The sequence below is a fragment of the Crassostrea angulata genome, chromosome 7 (assembly GCF_025612915.1).
Source record: "Crassostrea angulata isolate pt1a10 chromosome 7, ASM2561291v2, whole genome shotgun sequence".
Classification (NCBI taxonomy): Eukaryota; Metazoa; Mollusca; class Bivalvia; order Ostreida; family Ostreidae; genus Magallana; species Magallana angulata.
In genome coordinates, this window is record NC_069117.1 from 8,390,677 (window position 1) to 8,410,588 (window position 19,912).

At 35.2% G+C, this 19,912-nt stretch overlaps 5 protein-coding genes and 1 long non-coding RNA gene across 9 annotated transcripts in view; 4 read left to right on the forward strand and 2 right to left on the reverse strand.

Moving 5' to 3' along the window:
• Positions 1 to 19,912, reverse strand: part of LOC128192960 (kinesin-like protein KIF3A) — a 58,625-nt gene that overhangs the window by 6,592 nt on the left and 32,121 nt on the right. For 3 of the 4 annotated variants that reach the window (XM_052866097.1, XM_052866095.1, XM_052866098.1), the window contains exons 1-7: positions 1,972 to 2,038; positions 1,679 to 1,780; positions 1,184 to 1,352; positions 886 to 1,030; positions 632 to 716; positions 414 to 519; positions 86 to 225 (exon numbers count right to left, since the gene is read on the reverse strand). In XM_052866097.1, the coding sequence (XP_052722057.1) occupies positions 86 to 225; positions 414 to 519; positions 632 to 716; positions 886 to 1,030; positions 1,184 to 1,352; positions 1,679 to 1,780; positions 1,972 to 1,977 (753 nt within the window). In that variant the 5' untranslated portion in view covers positions 1,978 to 2,038. Of the gene's footprint in view, positions 1 to 85; positions 226 to 413; positions 520 to 631; positions 717 to 885; positions 1,031 to 1,183; positions 1,353 to 1,678; positions 1,781 to 1,971; positions 2,039 to 19,912 lie in introns of those variants that run through there. The other variant, XM_052866096.1, reaches the window with a different exon arrangement.
• On the forward strand, positions 2,084 to 3,520 carry LOC128192966 (cytochrome c oxidase assembly factor 5-like). Its single transcript, XM_052866103.1, has 4 exons — positions 2,084 to 2,200; positions 2,305 to 2,436; positions 2,643 to 2,741; positions 3,303 to 3,520. Exons 2-4 carry the CDS (start codon positions 2,308 to 2,310, stop codon positions 3,345 to 3,347), a joined length of 273 nt encoding a protein of 90 aa, XP_052722063.1. The 5' UTR covers positions 2,084 to 2,200; positions 2,305 to 2,307; the 3' UTR covers positions 3,348 to 3,520.
• LOC128192963 (uncharacterized) lies at positions 5,420 to 6,204 on the forward strand. Its single transcript, XM_052866101.1, has 3 exons — positions 5,420 to 5,514; positions 5,668 to 6,031; positions 6,125 to 6,204. The coding sequence occupies exons 2-3, from the start codon at positions 5,668 to 5,670 to the stop codon at positions 6,193 to 6,195; spliced, it is 435 nt and encodes a 144-aa protein (XP_052722061.1). The 5' UTR covers positions 5,420 to 5,514; the 3' UTR covers positions 6,196 to 6,204.
• Positions 7,806 to 9,936, forward strand: LOC128192965 (uncharacterized). Its single transcript, XM_052866102.1, has 2 exons — positions 7,806 to 8,340; positions 9,611 to 9,936. The coding sequence occupies exons 1-2, from the start codon at positions 8,143 to 8,145 to the stop codon at positions 9,728 to 9,730; spliced, it is 318 nt and encodes a 105-aa protein (XP_052722062.1). The 5' UTR covers positions 7,806 to 8,142; the 3' UTR covers positions 9,731 to 9,936.
• On the forward strand, positions 10,232 to 13,027 carry LOC128192967 (uncharacterized). Its single transcript, XR_008244580.1, has 3 exons — positions 10,232 to 10,474; positions 10,562 to 11,049; positions 12,464 to 13,027. It is a non-coding gene; the product is annotated as an uncharacterized LOC128192967 (long non-coding RNA).
• Positions 13,083 to 18,902, reverse strand: LOC128192961 (radial spoke head protein 6 homolog A-like). Its single transcript, XM_052866099.1, has 13 exons — positions 18,818 to 18,902; positions 17,380 to 17,585; positions 16,981 to 17,170; positions 16,821 to 16,863; positions 16,437 to 16,729; positions 15,801 to 15,825; positions 15,108 to 15,224; positions 14,549 to 14,646; positions 14,281 to 14,425; positions 13,903 to 14,021; positions 13,675 to 13,819; positions 13,468 to 13,591; positions 13,083 to 13,342 (listed from the first exon to the last, which is right to left on the reverse strand). The coding sequence occupies exons 2-13, from the start codon at positions 17,580 to 17,582 to the stop codon at positions 13,108 to 13,110; spliced, it is 1,737 nt and encodes a 578-aa protein (XP_052722059.1). The 5' UTR covers positions 17,583 to 17,585; positions 18,818 to 18,902; the 3' UTR covers positions 13,083 to 13,107.

Here is a 19,912-nt window from a genome sequence, read left to right on the forward strand (position 1 = left end):
AAATTTTCATGTTTTTAAATGTGACCATTTACCATATTTATAAATGGAAAGAACAGATAATGTTTTCAATATAATGTGTAATTACCGCTAGATCAACCAAATGTAGCTTGCCCACTCGTACATGCTGTTTACCATCAGGATATTTCTCACTACATTCTATAGTGACTGTGAAGATGGCATGAGATCTAGAACTGTGGAGATTCATATTGGTGGCTCCAACATGTCCTGTTGAGAAAATTATTTTGAATGGAGTCAAATTTTCATAATTTCAGATGATATCATTTACTATGCATATAAATGCATAAGTTTCCCAATCATTTAGATAGTAGTTCTCAAAACAGTTTCATTCTGTTTACTTTGGTTTTGGCTTACTTTGGCTTTACATGCTCATACAAGTACAGACTAATACTGACTGTTTTTGTTCCCGATGGTCATGATTCTGTCCATGTCGTCAGCATTATTGACACTGAATGCAGACAGGTCCTTCACATACACCCCCACATCTGGTCTCTCCTTGACCTACAATCCAAAATCCCTTATTAACAACTGCTATATAAAATAAACAAGTGTACAGCTCATGCATAAAAAGAAGAAATGCACTGAAATGTAAAGTTTACAGTAACAAGCTAACCTCCAGCCTAGCGGCTTGATCTTTACCAAGCAGATCTCTAACTTCCTCATTGTAAATTTCTAGATATGAAACTCGCACCAAAAATCTGCAAGAAAGATAGAAAACATAGATTCACAACTATTACAGTATTTACACAAACTTTGTAAGGGATTTAAGTTTACAACTTGGCAATCTATAGCTACATTAGAATATCATAGTCAAGAATTTTTATTACAGGAAACTGGTTCATGTAACACTTTTATTGAGACCCTGACCTAGTATCTCCTTCTGCCTTTGCGATGTGACCAAATATATGGGCAAATGAGTTAGGAATGATTCCCCTTAATTCCGGTACAGATCTAACCCCTTCCATGGTAAAAGTCTTCCCCGTGCCTGTCTGTCCATACGCAAATATGGTTCCTGAAAATAAATATTGATATATATGCATATTTGACCAGAAATCAAATACAATTCAATAAACACTTGCACCAGCTATAGCTTTTATCAGACTTTAAAGGCAGTTTATTTTAATGAATTTTAACATTCCAGCAATGCTATAAATTGTGGACGAACCATTGTATCCCTCCAGTACACAGTCTACAATAGGCCTGGCTGACTTGTTGTACACATCAACCTGTTTACAGGATGTGTCAAACACTGTGTCAAATGTGAAGGTTTTAGGAGGTTCTCCAGAGCCTGTGTTGGGGCCTTTCACCGTGATGGTACCTCTCATCTCATCTACCTGCATGTATACAAGTATATAAAACTTTGAAATTAGTAACAATAATTAAAAGTTTCAAGATATCTAGAAATGGATAGAAATAGATAATTCTATGATGCAATCAATATTTATTGTGATTCTTTAAATCATATTAATTTCCTTCAGGTTTAAAGTTTTGTCAATTTTTGTTTAATCTCTATTTTTGAATCTTTGACAATTGATACCTCCTTTTGGAGACCCATGATAAGTGAGAGACATAACACATTTTATCCTTGAAAATGCTTTGAAAATACTTTATTTTGTGTACACTAAAGTGTGAAAAGAGCTATTGCATGGGTATTCCAGACCTTAACACACATTGTACAGCTCTGGTCCTTCTCCTTGTCATTAAGTGGTCGACATCTGACACACACCTGCACACAGTCTGACCCACTCGGGCCGTTTTTCTCCTAAAAAAAGAAGCTGACACTATATGATTTGTTTTTTTTTATCTACCGTTGTCCTAGAGAGAGAGAATTGGGATAATTGAGAAAATCTTGACATTTAATAAAACTCAATTGTATGGGAAAAAATATGCATTGCAGTTAATAAGTAAGATAATTCAGATACTTCTTGAAAGAATAGTCTTGAAATGTTTTACCGGCATGGTGAACGATCAGCTAAATCATACACACAAACGTCGAATGTACTCCCAGTAACTCTGGATGACTGTCACAAAAATGTTTGCAATACCTCGCACTAATAGTTATCTAACTGCTGATTGGTTGAAATCAGTTAAAACTCGGAAGGCTTCTGGAGGTTTCAGTTAAATTATCTTACGAAAGAATAAATATGGCTGCGCCCTTGAGTTGACAATTTTATAAAGTTTGGTATGTCGCTATGCGGAATTTTGCTCGCATACAATTATTTGCTTGTTTATTGCTTTTCAAAGTGTTCAAGTACCGAATCTTTCAGAATTTTCCATGTGTTGTAGATAATGTCATCGACTGATGAAGCGAAAGAAAAGGAGAAATCCATCTTTTTCTGGAGAAACTGGGGAAGAAAATGTGACAGAGTGAGGAAAGAATTGTACGAATGTGTGATAGTTACAGACTGTTGTCAAAAGGTAGGGATGCATTTTGAAGACAAACATGCTGATAACTTTTTCATTTTCAGAAGATATCATTCTTATATGATAATGAATGAAGATGGTTACAGTGCTGTCTGTCTTCAAAGATGAATGCTGCATGCATGCTTCATTCTCATCCGAACCGTTCAAACCAAGATGTTGATTTTTATAAGTCATTATAATCGGGTTGTTCATTATTGCAGGAAAGGAAAACACCTAAAGAGTGCTTGAAAGAGAAACACCCCGACGTAGAACATTGTCAGAGTCTAGTTTACTCCTTGTATCGATGTAAACATGGCACTGTAAGTATGACAAGCATTTACATCTATTGAGTATCTATTCCTTTATTTCTTTGATGATGAACAGTAGAAGACAGTAATATAAAAAAAAAAACATTTGATTCGTTCTTAACAGAATTTGTAATATTTTATCAGTTTCATATAATTTTAAGATAAGGGGATTTATACTGACCTTGATGTGAGTTTGTTATGAGCATGTTTAACTTTAACATACTATTAAATTGATAAAACACTTTTTTCAAATAAATGTATAAATATTAAAAGGGAAACAAAAATATGAAAAATAAATGTAGTTTTATAAGGATTTATATGTATTCTGTGATCACTGAAGAAATATCAATCCATGGAAGTAGGTTATATGCATTTTGCCTGCAATGCCTGCTGCAGTTATATCCCAATGTACAACATCAAAGAAAGACTTATCATTGAAGAAAAGATCCACTTTTCCTTTCTTAATTCCAGTAAAACTAATTTGCAGTTGTTTATACTTATTCTCAAATGAGTAGTTTTATCATATACGATACATTGAACTTTCATTTGTTTTTTATATTTAATTATTTTCAGTTTGATCGAAGGCAACAGTTTAGAGGGATGTCTAAAGACTACTAGACTAAAATGAATCATGTGAATTGTGTGGAATTGAATGGAGTAGGCTGAGTGTGAAGTGTGAATGAAAGTAACTATAATTCATGTTAATATTGTGTGATACTTTAAACATTTTATACATGTACATTGGATATACAAAAACTGAAGGAAACATAATAAAAAATAATAACTTCAAATGTTTGTTTATTGTTTATTGATTGTATTTTTTTTAAATATATCATTGATATATTTTTCATAATTCAAAAATGCCTTTCTGGGAAAACCTTGTGAGGTGAAATGAAAGTGTTAAAAAAAATTGTAATTCTTGTATAAATAGTTCTTATAAAGACTTTTAAATTAGTTTTTACAGGATAAAAATCAATGATGAGAAAAAGATATTAAAACAAAGTGAAAAGTCTACTACTTAATCATCAGAATATTACAGAGATAAAAGAGTAAAAGTGAGAAAAGAAATCAGTAATAGAGATATTAAGTTGTTTTATTAAGAAAACAACAATACAGTGACAATGTAATGAATAGTATTACATGTAACAAATACTTATCTCATGATTGCATCTTTTAGCAACTTCTTATGTAATACAATCATTTAGACTTTTAAAACTTGTTATAACACTTTATCATGAATTACTTTTTATTTCATTACGACCCCTTATCTCGTAATAACGATATTTTACTTTCGAAGAACGACCATTTACTTTTTTCCAGTACTCACTGGGCTCTCGTACCGTTGACCAAGTAAATTATAACGTTTAGCTTTTTTTCTCTCATTCAAACCTGCTTAAAATGTGGACCGTCAAGGGTACGAGAGGCTATTGAGTACTGAAAAAAGTTTAATGTTAAAGGAGGATTGGAAACTAGGCACAGCCTATGTATATATCCTCTTCTCGTACATGTATAAGCAGGTCTGATAAAGGAGACTGATAGATGTACATCGAGAACTTTTATTTATAGGGAGGAACTTCATATGTCTTGTTTTCCGATTGGAAAAACAAATTACAATGAATTACCTCAGTATGTTAATCTCCTGTGAGCTCACGTTTGATTAATGACACAGTCACTGATTACCATTTTACAGGTTTATTAACCTTTTAGCGTAAAGAATTCGAAATCTGAACATCTTTGACATGTGTATTAAATTGAATTCTTTTCTTTTATCTAAAAGGGCAGCAAAACGAAGTATTTCATAGTTAAGAATCAGCAAACAATTTTAAGTTCATATTTTATTATGTTTTTGAAATATATAAGCAACAATGATAATTTAGAAAAGCATTCATTTTTATGTTCTATATAATTCGTTGCACCCAAACAAACATAAATTGTTTACAGAGACGTTTTGGGTTTTTTGTTTGTTTTCTCTTTTTTTATGGGGGGGGGGGGGTGTAAAAAAAAAGATGCATGCATTTATTACAACGTACTAATACATAGTCTTTCGCTTTACTTCTTTCGGTAATAAAAAATACAAATTAATTATTCAAGCACAGTGAAACATCGATTTTTTTATGGTCTTTATCTTTTATGGTGTTATCTATATTTGCCTCAAAACTTGGGTGGGTTGCGCGGAGATAATGTAAATGCAGCAAAGTGAATGAAACTAGCGCTGATTAACTTGTTATGAATATACGTTCTACAGGGTGTAGATACTAGTATGAATAGTAATTTATCCAAAGCCATGGCTTTAAATAATTCGACGAAAATATAAAACACGTGAAACTAGTATCCATGATAAATTAATCTATACTATCGTGTACATCATTGAAGAGAAATGTTATCATTACAGTAGTTCAATTGTGAACACTCTCCAATTCTTGTGCAATATTAATAAAGTGTCAACAAGCTGAAAGGATTAGAATACTGTAAGCTAAAATATTACACAGTAAGTCAATCATCACACAACATTTTACGTTGAAGAATGCGTGATGATTAGTAGATTTACATGTTTTAGATAATAAATAGCTGATTTCCATGTTGCGAATAATTATAAAACATGTTTGAATTGTTAATTTGTTTTGATATAGGACCGACAGTAGTTTATTGGATGTGGAGAATATAATGTATTCATGTATTCTGGGTGGTATACAATATATAAATGCACCCATGAGTACACCTGCTAAACCCAGTGCTTTCAATTTTTAACTAATAATTCAGCTACAGTGTACCATAGACCCCAAAGGTATGAGCTACATTGTATCGAACATACATTTGTTTTTTTTGTTTGTTTGTTTTTGTTTTGTTGGTTTTTTGTTTTGTTGGTTTTTCTGTGGTTGTTTTCTTGGTATTCATGTACCTATAAAACCTATTTAATAATTTTTTATCTCCACTATAGATGACACTAAGAACTCTCCTGTATGTAGCCGCTGTTGTCTCCCTTTTGTGTTACGTCAAAGGGGGTGATTATGGGGGCCATAATACGTACACCGGATACGGATCGAGATACGGCGGTCGGTCAGTCCGCCCCATATCTGTGATTTATCCGTCTTTATACCAAACACAGTGGAGTAGCCTCCCTTACCAGTACCCGACATCCTATTACTCCCCACCGGTCAGCAATCCGAGCTACCCCCAGTACTACCCCTCATACTACCACTCCCACCACACCCACAACCTAGACCCATTCCTTTTCTCCACCCCCAGCTCGGGATTCGGCGGGGGAATTTTTAACAGTGGTTGGATCCCACTTATCGTCATGTGTAAGTATACTTTTTTTCTTTTTTACTGATAGATTAAGTTGTTACAATAGATTGGATTCCCCTTTCATTTGTTTTTATACAACTGTTCCATAGTTTTCCTACTGGCTTTCTTTGCGCCCTGGTTAATCTCCTCCCTAACCATGAGTAACGACATTTTATACTAGACTACTCACGGTAAGTTGTTACAAATACCTTAAGCATATTTCATGAATGTTTACGAGTCAAGGTTTACCAATATAATTTTGATGAAATGAAAAAACCGCATAGATTTAAACCTTTATCGATCGGTAAATAGTTGCCATTTTAATCTTTCAGAAAGACGAAAACAACGAAATAGAAGATACATCAGATTGTGCAGTTGTAGTGCATGGCACAACATGCCCGGTTCTTTTTACAATGCACATAAAAATAGATCTAAAGGATTTTTATTAGATTAAAGAGTCGCTCTTCACTACTATATATACTAATTTAACGGGATTAAAGCATAATCGTGTTCGATTGAATATACATGTGATAAATGTGTATTGCTGTACCGTCTCTTTGAAATAAATTACTGTAGAAAAAAATGTTATTGTTTAATTGTTCAAAACATTCTTACAACTTTTTAAATGGTGTTTGCGGGAGAACCTTTGTGAAGAAATTCAGCTTCTTCATTGTTTCGCTTTGTTATAGGCATACAGGCATACTGCGGGGGGGGGGGGGGGGGGGGGGGGGGGTGATATTCCAGTCATGTATAGATATATTTATTTGCCACGTGATATAAATTTGTAAGAAATAAAGAAAAAACTGACGGTATCTACAATGTAATTAAATGGAATGTAAAAAGACTATTTTAGTCGATGTTTATAATTTTAAAGATTTTATCACTTTTTTGGACATAAAAATGCATTTTAAAATGTTAAGCTTACTAATGTAAAACTCTTTGTGCTTGGGGCTCTCTCATCTCCTTTTAACATAGAAATACCGGCATGGAAAGTTTTAAATGAATAAAATTAATGTTGATATTATTTTCTGTGGCATCAAATTAAGATGCCATATAATCTTGAATAATTAGATAGACAATAAACGATCAATTACCTTCATGAAGTGGAATCCCCTGTTTAATTTACATCATTACAGATAGAATTATTAATACATACCGAGTTATCGGCTATTAGTCGAAAAACAGTACACGTACTACACATTCCCAAGTAAGAGATTGCCAATGCGTTCGCTACATTTAGAAACGCGAATATTGGGACTGGTAACATATTCCAAAATGAACCTACTTATGATGTACAGTATCATATGAACCGGTATTTATTGTAGTATAATTTTGAAACTCACGTGCACATTTGTTTAAAAATAACTTCCCATAAGTCATTATGAGTGAGAGAATTTGCATGGAATAATGGCTATATGACCATATATCGTACATCCACCCGGTTGCTCGACGTCGTATGTTACGTCAATAAGTAACGTAATGTGCGACAGTCACCCAGTGCCATTAACCTGTGCTATACTGCGATTGTACGCATAATACAATATACTGACCTAACATGAACCCACCCATTGCCGAATTTACGTATGTACGCCAGCATGCGGATCATACTGCTACAAAACAAAACAACATACATGTATATAATAATTAAAGGTATATGTAATGCGTTCTACAATTTTCTCATATTTGTTTGAAAAATTCCTTTTATGACATAACAAAAAGAAATGCAAAGACAGAAATATTACTTTAAATATGCATGTAGTATTTGAGCATTGTCATTTTAAAAGTTTTGTCCTCGCGCAAAAGAAAATTTTCTTATATTTGTTGCATAATGGTATGCCACACATATATACATGTGCATCAGATACATTGTATATCCAGTCTGGCGAGCACCTGTCCTTGTTCGCCTGGTCAGCTGGAGATGTCTATCTCTCCGTTCTCTTTGTTCCTGTAGATGTATCTGCTGATCAACCTTTACATACAGCCGACCTGTGCAATGTCTTCCGTTCTCTACACGTGACGTCGATTACTGTCAAAAGAAGACCTCCAACTCCAGGAAGGGCTTAACAGGAAACAACGCTCTATCGCAAAAAACAATGGCATAGGTCCGGTGGCAAGCTGCTGTGTATTGATGGAGGAGGACTTTGTCACCAAACTGCTCCGGAACTCGGGAAATTCCGCTCCGGACCAACAAAATCGAGGAGCGTCCGGAAACACTTCTGCTATTGGCCCTTATCAGAACCTGAGAGTTCCGGAAGTGTCAGGATTGTGGGATTCGACCATCGACCTCTCACGGAGTCATGATGCAACGACTACAAAAACCGCTCAGGTTTGTTCACTTAATTGTTATCTTTAAACACCATTATACAAATCAAAGATATTGATAGAAGTGAGTAAGTTGAATGTAACTTTAAACAAAGTGCTTGTGTACTATATTAGATTAAATAAATTGAATATTAAAAGAACTAATTGTTAAGATTTTATCAAATAAGCAAAAATCATCATGAGCAAAAAATGTTGAAGAAACCGTCGGTTTTTTATGATATAGAATTAATCTAGTATAGGACGTGCAGTTTTCTGCACCGAAGACCCCATGCTGTTTTGGGAGGATGTGATCAGATTGCTCCAAACGTCAAGTTTAACGGCGTCTTTGTGGAAGTTTAAGGTGATTGACATCGTTTGACATTGCTGATATACAGAACTTGGCCTTCGAGGATCAATGTGGTACATGTAATTGATATAACATATGTAGCACGCAGCTTAATGAAGGCATCTCAACACAACTCTGCGCCTCTGAAAGCATGCACATGCTGCTATACAGTTCATCATTACTTGTTTCAGGAGAAGGAGAGGAAAATCAAACCTTTTACTAAACATAAACATTTGCTTGTTTTTATAGACCTACACTTTCAGTTTTTTTCCCAAAATATTAATGTTCTCTGTCGATTTACTGTTCATGTTTTTGGGTTATAATTTGGAAAACGAAGAAATATTATAAGAGAAATTTAATTATTTCATATACTAGAAACAAAAAACCATGAGATCATTTGTTTTGAACAAATGCAAATAAGTAACGACGCGAAAGTAAAATAATGATTATGGTTTTGCAGAATTGCAAACCGTGTAATGCGAACCGATATTGCCTACAGAGGAGATATTGTATATATTACGGGTTAATGTTCCGTGTTAACGGGAGGACGTTGGCAACAGGTGGCAACAATCAGTATAAACAACAACAAAAACCGGCAACTTGGTTTGCACCCAAAGGTTATATGGTTAAATATGGTTATTTTCTCTTAGAGGTGGTATATTATCCTTTCCTATTTCTTGAATAAGATCTATGCTCGTATCTTGGTACTCTATAAACTTTTAGAAAATCAATTACCATAAGGGGTGCTGCAATGTGTTTGTACAACCCACCTCTCGACGTTTTGAAATTACATTTAGTTTACTTCTAGAAAATTAGAGTATTTTCTTAACCGACACTTGAGGAGCACTGAGTACTTTTGATCTTTTACTTGTTGAGAGTACCACACGTACACACGGGTCACTAAATTCCAAGCAGTCCATGACCACTAGATCTTTATTGTATCTTTCAGCCCCGCTGGATGGAGGATACAGAGTATGCTGTGATGGCCTACAGTATCTACGGTTGTATTCTCTTGGTTCTCGCTTGTGTTGTTACAGCACTTCTGGTCGTGTATGGAAATATGAGATAGGCTGCAAAACGCGTGTTTTCTACATAAAACGGTTTGACACAACCCAGGTGCCAGAGAACTTCCTTGTCACGTGGAAAAGACTAAAGAAAAATAACCTACTTCCTCTGAAGAATGAGACAATCACGTAATATACTAATGCCATATAATATATTTGTACATGTATACATATATACTTATTATTTTGAGTACAATAAATGTTTTCAAAAACGAAATGAAGTTGATGTCAAATATTGGTCTCGATTGGGTTCTTGGTGGATAAAGAATAGATGGTTAACAGTCTGCGCCAATCAAAGAGGTTCAAAATAAGACATGAAATGCTAAAACTGTTTAATCTACGAGACAGAAGAGTTCTTGATTGTCAGAAACAAACGAACATTGAATTTAAAGAAGGTCTTAATGAGAAAATGTTATAAAGTGTGTGCCGGCGGTCTCTCCAAGACTTGTGGACAAAGCGAGGCGGACTTTAATTTCTGTTTATGGCCAGTTTTACGGTATTTGGGCTGTAAACGAAAATACCACTGGGATAGGAAATTAAACTTTGAAATTATCATTTCCTTGGAGCACAGCCAGGGCATAAACAACAAATATAAACCAAGAATAAAGATGCAAATAATTCATTGATTTTGGCAGGCAGTTAAAAATCGTTTGTACGAAGCTCGGGCGGCCGTCTTAATTCCACTGATTCCCCCGAAAATCTCCCTGTCTTAGTGATTACACAGGGGTTAGATCCATCACGGATAAGCAGTAAGTATATCATATATTTGTACAGCTCTTGTGTGTATTGATCCATTGACAATTGCAGTTGCTTATGATTATTGAATATGTCAACAGTGAAACCAGTTTACTTATTGGGATAGTCCTAGTCCGGATGACAAACCAGCGGAAAGATGGAAGTTTATGTTTTCTACCACCCAGGAGCAAATTAGTAAAGATTGAGTAGAGAATCACTATAATACCGCAACCATCGCTCGTATATTCTAAGAATTCTGTAAACGTTGACTTTGACTTCAGTCCTCGATTACATTTGGATTTTAAGGTGAACATGTATAGTGCCCATTAGAATAGGCTGTACAATGGAATCTAATGGTGAGGTCCCGGAAGAAGACTTTATAGCGACACTTCTGAAACAATCGTCTGGAGTGTCACATGTCAACAAGGCGTATTCCACGACACCGACAGGAACTTCCGGTCCCCCGGATCTTGTCAGAAATTGCCACCACCAAGTTAGACACAATGGTCACCACTACGGAGGTAACCACGTGACGATATTGGCCCCCAAGGACAATGCCAGCCCCCACGCTAGTCACTCAAGTCTGACGGTGAGTAGCTTTCAGTTTTCCATGACTTGTGAGATGCAACGTTTCTTTACGGTATGAAATGAACCTAGTGTATGATTTTATTATGTATTGATTTAATAATTTCATGTAACTTTTGTTTATCATTATCTTAAACGATATCTCACCAAGATATCCCCCACTCATATAACATTGTTCGATCGGTTCATGTTCTTTAATTAGGAGAGATGTAACAGGTAATTTTACATCTCTCCTAATTAAAGAACATGAACCGATCGAACAATGTTATATGAGTGGGGGATATCTTGGTGAGATATCGTTTAAGATAATCACTTTTGCTGCTTTTGTGTGGATTGAACATTCCTTGTGTTGGGGGGGGGGGGGGGGTTAACCGAGCCTCCAGCTATCTTCGGCTTCAGGTGGGTGTGTCTTCTAGTGTAAACACCTCTTAGTTGATGTTGGGATAAAAGATGATAATTGAAAACAGAGTTGGAGGCATAAGAGAATGGACTTTCGAACCGAATACACATGTACATTGTACTTGTATAATTACCTTCAGGATATATTTTATCCCGTAAAAATGAAATTATTCATTCATTCATTTTTTGTCAAAGTAAAACTTTGGCTGTTGTCTTAGAACAATTTTCTTGACTCTATATAACCATTAATGTACATGTACATGTATAGTAATCAATCGACTTTCCTTGCTTTCAACAAACATGATTGGACACTCTAAATGCTTGTGTAATTTATATAAACGTTAATGGACCCATTGGCAAATCCGAAAGGTCTTTAAAAATTGTTTGGACATTTTTGTAAGCTTCGGAATTTATTCATTTTGCTAAAGATTCTGTAACATTTATTCAAAATTGTTAAAATATCCCGGAATCGAGAACCTGGGACAGACTATAGACATTTTCAACAGTTGCTAAAATTCACCGCCTCGCAAAAACACTTTTTAACAACACTTGCAATATATTAATAATATGGATATGAATGATCATAGTATATTTGCCATTTCTTTAAATTATCATTATTATTATCATTTACTATTTTTACATTTTTTGGCTAAGTATTAATTGTGTGAGATTAATCAATATCAGGTAAGGAATAAAAAAATAGATTTCATAATACGCTGTACATGTATCCTTAGACAAACAGATGAAATTACTAGTACATGTAGAGTGTATCTATGTACCTTGGTTACAGCATTGAGATTGATTGCTATACTTTCATTTTTATGTCTGTTCATATGTAACACAATATATTCTCAATCAATATTTAATCTCAGATCAATGATAAGAACCTGCCCAAGACAATCCAAATTAGAATATCCACTCCAAGGGTCCTCGCAACAGTTATAACTCACAATTAATGTTTCATCGACGGTTAAAAATAAATTTCTTAAGTGGTTCATAGTAATTTGTATTTCTTTCAGGATCCCTTGTTGGATGACAAAGTTTATTCAGCTCTAGCTTACGGCATGTACGGTCTACTATTGTTTATCCTTACCATGGTAACGACAATTTGCTTGATTGTATTCACGTGAATTACCCCGTTTTCTCATTACAAAATCATCAACATGAGGAAATTAATTTCATGGCATCGTGATATTTCCTTTAACTCCTTACTCAGATCACGAAGAAAAATAAATCGGATTTTCCAATTCTACACGCAATGGCAAAAGTCATTGTACCATCGATTCGGGATCAATGACAGCATACCTAGTGCAAAAGAAACTCTGGACAACCTTTACAAATCTGCAGAAACCGCCTGTCTTGGCGGAAAAAACATCCAAAGATATGTTCCCTAATTCTATTCAAAGGTACAACAATGCGGTGTAATGTGCTATACTGGAATGAGAAATGCTGGATCTGAATAGGTTTACTTAAACGGGTTTTTTGCTGGAACTTTTAAGTGAAAGACTGCTTAGAAACTGTCAGAAACGGTCCTTTAAACAATGCTTTTTTTTTATTTGTTAATAAAGAAATATTTTACTTGATTTGTTTTGTTTGAAATTTAAGTAAGATCAATGTCTTCCTTTTTAAATTAACCAGTCAGTCACTTTATAATGTATCTGTATTAATCGTCGACGTCCGAGGTTTCTTCTTCCGCTTGATCCTCGCCAAACTCGGCATCAAATTCCTTATCAGCAAGCGCAGCTTTAAATGCCGATTCCTCTTCCGGTGAAGGGTCATCAGCCTCGGTGATTTCCGGTCCACTAGGGAATTCTTCCATAACATCCGGTGGGATTTCAGGTTCGAAAGCTCCACCTAGATTCTTTTGCCCCCAGCCAATGTATAACGATGTAAAGTATCTACAGAAGAATTTTGATTACTTTACTATGATATCACGTACTATATTAGAACGCCATGAAAGATGTTTGACATAATCATGTGTTCAGTACGTCTAATACAAGTGTCGATTTTTCACAGAACTGACCTCCCTCTCTCGGCCCCAAACGTCCACGAACCTGGCCATGTGTTGGACTGAAGCATTGCTACAGCAAACTCCGGCACTAGTCGCGAGGAAATACGCGGAATCCAGGCAGGCGAATCATGTACAGCTTAAATAATGAAGGAAAAATCTTACAAACCAAACACATATACATGATCTTAAGATCTAAAAAAAAATCACAAACAAAAGTACGTTGGTCTTCCGAGACAGGTGTTAGCAATGGCGGTCCAACTTCCGGCTCTGGTTCATCCGGTTCATTTCGTTCCTCCTCATCAGAATCCTCCTCACCACCTTCACCGGACTTTCCTTCCATTGGGTTAAACCACGTGTTTCTACCCTACAGGTATATAGACATTACATTATATACTTTTTCTATTCCATAAATAGTTCAAGGGGAGGGGAAGGTGGGTCGTAACATACCTGTGGTAAGACGGACTGCATGTGGTGGCACCAGGTCTGTCCTGTAGGGTCACAGAGGTCACGCAGGGGCATTCCCTCAAATTCCTGGTCTATGATACAAGTGTTCCTACCGTTTGATCCTGAAACATATTTGTAGGTACGGCACTTAACGTTAATATTTTACACTTATATATTGTAAATAGTAGCTGCAAAACTGTTTCTCTTCATGAACAGTCGGGTGGACAAAGCGTATAGCTACAGTACAACTCTCTATAAATTTGAATTTACATGCTATATACATGTAATTTGAAATCAATACATTGGTACACTTGTAAAACAACTTGTGTCTTAAATTGGAAATTCGCCACTCACAGCAAGATTGTTAAAAAATATCTGAACCTGATTCTTCTGCATCTTCCTCTTCTTCATTGTCGTCAAACCGGAAATAGCCTATTGGTGATACCGTTGTGGCTGCGCTAATACGTGCAATTTGCGCACGCAATACGTTCTTTTCCAGACCGGGAAATGGAGGATGACTCACAATCTGTTTTATTAAGAAAAACGTTAATACCTTAATTTGTTTGCAAATTCATCAATATCAAACAAAAAAATCAGAGAGTGGCGGAGCGATTATTTGAGCATGTTTCAGAAATCCAAGGAGTCTTACGTGTTCACCAAGGTCCCCAGTAAAGAACCGCCTGATCTTGCGGGCCGCGACGATCTGCGCAGGATTTATATGTGGAAGTCTTATCCAGGGTAATCCAGCTGAAACCATTGAAATCAAATATTGTTCAGAGCTTTAGAATAGTAAAACATTATATTCAAAATGAAACAAATCACGCCTGGAGACAAGCCTTAGATCTGCAAACCCATGAGGCACGGAATGATAATTATTCCTTTAAAATATATGTTGGAATAGAGTTGCAACATTGCTGTAAATTGAAATGACAAATTGTACACTACAGCCAAATACAGTTGAACCTAATAATGAGAAAGGAAAAAACCCAATAAATATGAGTAAATGCGCATATACCTTTTATTTTTTAATTGTACTTTGATATGCGTAAGAAATGTCAGCTTTGAGTTTTGCTGTGATCTTATAATGCATGTATCAAGAATGTATCGTTATCTATGCAGCAATCATTAAAATGTTATTTCCTTTCATACAGAATTGAAGGATGGTGATGAGAATGTGATTTGATAGATTTCTTTTTGATAATACTTACGTTCATTGCAGACAAAGTACACATGCTTGTTCAGTCCGGTTCCCATACTTTCGCAAGGAATTCTGGGAGGTGGTTTATAAAACGGTTTAATTTCATCTGTGACTGTCGTCGATTCATCTAAAAAACGGCCATACACAGCAAAGTCAGACATCGATACCATATATATTTATAGTATTAAATGGCGTCTTTGGTAATTACATATGGTTCTATACCTAGTATGCTTGTATGACATCTCTTCATTGAATATGAATTGGCGTCTACGGTTACCGGAACTATATCTTGCATATATTTTTTCACTTGATTTTAAAAAGCTATTGGCAGTTAATTGTGAATGTAATGTCTACCACAGTAAAATACTCAGTTTGTTGCAGTTTTCTGATTGATGAAGACATCAAACTCCAGAATGACGTCATTCGATTTCATTGAGATTGATGTTCAAGAACGCGAGTATAGCGATGATGAAAACCGACAAAACGTGTGGTAAAGTAAATCATTCATCAAGTGCCAAGAAAAAAAAACCCGCATGCCTTTTGTTTTGTTAAATCTTCCTAGCACGTATATTATACAATCAATACATATAAACAAAGCTTTCAGATGGCTTATCTTCTTGTTCGAACGTATTGCGTGAGAACATCTTGCAAAAATAAACGTTACCAAAACAATTCTAGCATATTTATATACGGTCATACATACCATCAAAAATCATGCTATCCTCAATCTTGAAATCATCAAAAAAATAATTGAATTAAAACATGTTTTGTGTGTCAATGGAAGAATTTTGGATACATTCCCTAATGTCTAATTCAATTTTAATAACAGTCTCCCCCTACTTCAATCTCAGCATTCATTAACATGTTCATTAAAATCAGTTAAGATTTGAAGGCGGGTGTTGCAAAGAGATTTATCTCTCTATTTGTAAACAATATTTTATTTACAGTACTATGACCGTGATGCTGTAATTTCTTTAAAATTTTGTTGATCCTTTAAAATGCTGAATTCTATTGATAAATCGCATGATTTATTACGATTAATGTACAAAAGTGTTCAAGTATGACTTTTCAGTTAAAAAAAGGTAAGATCCAAGAGCCAGAACAATGTTAATTTCTTTTGATTAGGTACAACATAATGCAACCTTGAATGTTCATTAAATATAAGGTTAATTTGAAACTAGAATCAATTTTTTCGTCGAGTGAAATGCGAAAATTGCGTGTCCTTTAGATGCTTAAATAGTTAAGTTGCAAGGGCATGTAAGAATTGTAGTGCACTACCTAGATCTAAAGGGTAGAACGAAAATCCTCGCTGTGATGTACATCAACAATGGAGATTTACCTTGTCGTTCGATGACTTATCTTCGTCGCCCTCGTCATCACTCAGATCGCTCTCATACTCGCCATCTTTAAATTCCGCCTCCACCACATAATAGTTTTTCCGGGTACCTAAAATTTTCCCCCAGAACCTCAGAGTTTCAATCGGCCATTTTTCCACCAGTTCTCGCATGGCGGTAGTAATCCGAATAAATTCCTCCCTCGGCAGCCCGACTCCGGCCTGTTCAAAGAAGAGGGCCTGCTTCATCAGGTTTGGTATCAGTCTATAAATGTCCTCCTCATCCTCGTCAGGTAAATCTGGGAAAGTGTCACACTACAGTCATTATATATAGGAAGACTAAGAACATACGGTATGCTATATCTTTTGTTCCATGCAAATGCTACTCACCAAAACTTTCGTTGGGTATAAATTTTGGGTCACCGCAAGCGGTCTGAAAAATGTAAGTATTTCATTTGTAAGAATTTGTTCAGTTTCAAAGAATAGGGTGTTTCGCATTAGTAAATTATAACAGTTTAAATTCTTTTTCTTCAAAGCTCCGCAATGTTACCTTCATCATTTGCCATTGCGCATGAGCTAGAACCTCGGATGGCGTTCTTCCTGGGTTGTCTTTGATGAATGGTTCTTTATAAGTAAACTTTTCGCGCTTGAAATCTTTACTTTCATCTTCTAATTTGTTCAGGGCATCATCGGACTTTTCTACGAGGATCTTAGTTAGAAGTGTGCTCAAGTGGTTGTACCTGCATCAAATAAGCAAAATTGTAATAGTGCGTTCAGGTAGAGAAGATGTATGCTGAGCATTCCTAGCGTCAAATAATAGCAATATCTTTAATTATCTTATATGAAAGGTAAAGGTTTTGTTGTTGTCAAAAATATGATTTAAGAGCACTGTCTAACAGAGTGTCGAACCGTTTGTTGAACGTTGTTTCATGTATACTTGAACACTTACAAGTTCTGGCCATCAACTTCGCTCCCCTCTCGCATTAGAAATAACTTAGCGTTGACACATCGTTGCTCCTCGGGAGGTAATTCTCGGAATCCCTCTTCCTCATTGTCGTCGTACCTTTGGGACTGGTTAGACTGATCTTCGCTGACGCTGTCGTCGTGCGGCACGGTGCTCCGTCCTCGCACCTTTCTCGACTCTCCCTTCATCTTCTAGATTAAAAATACATCAATTGGCATTAACGTTCTTTCTTTAAACTCAAAACTGTATGCAATCGTTTATAACGTTTTTTCGAAGTGAAAATTATGAATCCTACACTTGAAAGATTTCAATTTTTTTTCTTTAGTATTTCTGTAACATTTCATTGCTTCTTTAATTTCATTGTGCTTTATTATTATTCAACGGACTGGTACAACAGAGTCTCTTCAGTTCATGTGCACTGGCTTTGGTCATAAACAGCGGTAAATTTCTCAATATGTGCATCTTCGCTAGCCAAGGGTTTACGATCCACTCTGCTCCTCTACAACGTAGAGGAGCAGAGTGGATCGTAAACCCTTGGCTAGCGAAGATGCAATATGTGTATAATTACAAATATTCTAGAATCTAGAGTGACAACAACAACAATTGATGATTGAACAATAAGCAGTTTCCCGTGTACATCGTTTTGTAAATTTTTTATTTCATTCTTGCTCTTTTTTCTTTAAAAGATTTGACAACCTTTGCAACATAGCTTCGTCCAATAAACGTTCAAATCATAACATTTTTTTTGTTAACTGGTTGCAGTGTGTAACTGTGTGTACTAGAGTACATGCTTAATAATGATTTATTGGTATGACCAACATAAAAATACATTATTTTGTTTTGGTATCAATATCATTTTTATACCATGGACCGTAAGGTAATGTATATTTGACACAGCGATGTGAGTAAAGTCCTCACTGACACAAACAAAACATTGCCAATAACCACATATGAGCGTGTTCATTTGTCGGGGATCATTTTTACAGCTATATATTCTTTATCAAGACCCAGATATTGCGTCCTTGCCATAGATCGATGTAATTATATACGATACTGTAGTGATAATCTTCCTCTCTGGAGCCGGCGATATTGAACACAGCGGCGAGTCCGCTCCATCATTGTGTCGCTTTGTATTGTTTAACTTATTGTTATTGCAAATATCGTACTAGTACTAGTGACAGTGGTTTCGACACTGTGTCGTTTTTATGGTGAATGTATGAGTTTCTACTTCAATAAGAAATAGAGAATAGTATATTGAAATAGATTGGCTGGCTTTGAAATTATGGGTGTTTTGCTTAAAATCGCAACACTTTCAGACAAGAGAAAATAGATTGAATAAAATAAATAAATAGAAAATAAGTAATTTAATAAAATGGGCACTATATGTTCGCATATTATTTTCTCCAGAAATAGTTTTTCTTACCTTGCAAACGTCGAGTCTGGTAACTGAGGCACAAATCAAACATTTATTCTTAATCGTTGATTACATTGAAAACGAGGGACTAGAAACTTAACAACCAGATAACGTATCGAAGCCGATTCGGGGCGGCAACATTTCATGAAGGGGTAAATTGTTATTTTTATGTGAAAGTTTGAATTTGGAGAGATTTTTGGATGAAAATTACGATAAATACCTGTTAGCTGCAAAAGCCTGCACGCGCAAATAACAGATAATTAAATGAAAAGAATAGTAAGCAAATAGATTTAAAACAAAAAAAAAAACCACCCAAAACAAAATCAATACTAAAAAACCACTCAACAAAAGGCCGAAAGGAAAGATGGCTCAACAATGAATTACGTCCAACTCTGATCAAAGTAGCTAAAACTGTTATCTAATACAATTCAATATAAACATACATGTAATACTACCGATGGTGACATTTTCTCACTTATGGGTACACTAGCTTTGATTTGAACTTGAAACCTCTTTAAACCATTCTGCAGCTTTTTACTTTCACAAATTTGAAGATGGGTGGAAAAGGCGTGTAAAATGCACATACACGGTCGGACAAGCTACTGAAAAATTAAAATATCAATAAATCTGATGTTTTGTTTAAAAATCATTTAAAACAATATACATCTACATATCATTGATTTTTAACCTATTAACATTTTCAATACTTGGAATATGTTGACTCAAACAGGCGTATACGTATCAAAACCTGCAAATACTGTCATTTTTTAGAACTTCAAGGCATTTTCTTTTATAGAGTGGGTCTGTGCTCCATATTTTTCTCATTGTCTAAATAAGGTCTATTGGAAAACAAACCGATTTCAATCAACAAAAACGTGGAGAGATGACCCACTATACATTATAATCATCATTATCATTTTGTATTCCAACAATTGAACGTTTTTGAAAAATAGTACAAGTCCGTAAATTCGTGGTAAAAGTCACACATAATATTTAAACATCCTACTTTGTAGTGTCTGAAATAAGCTAACCTTATAAACCTAGGGTTTTTATGTTATGGGTTCGATACCGCAAAAATTTCTGGCAATATTTTTTTCTTCTTAA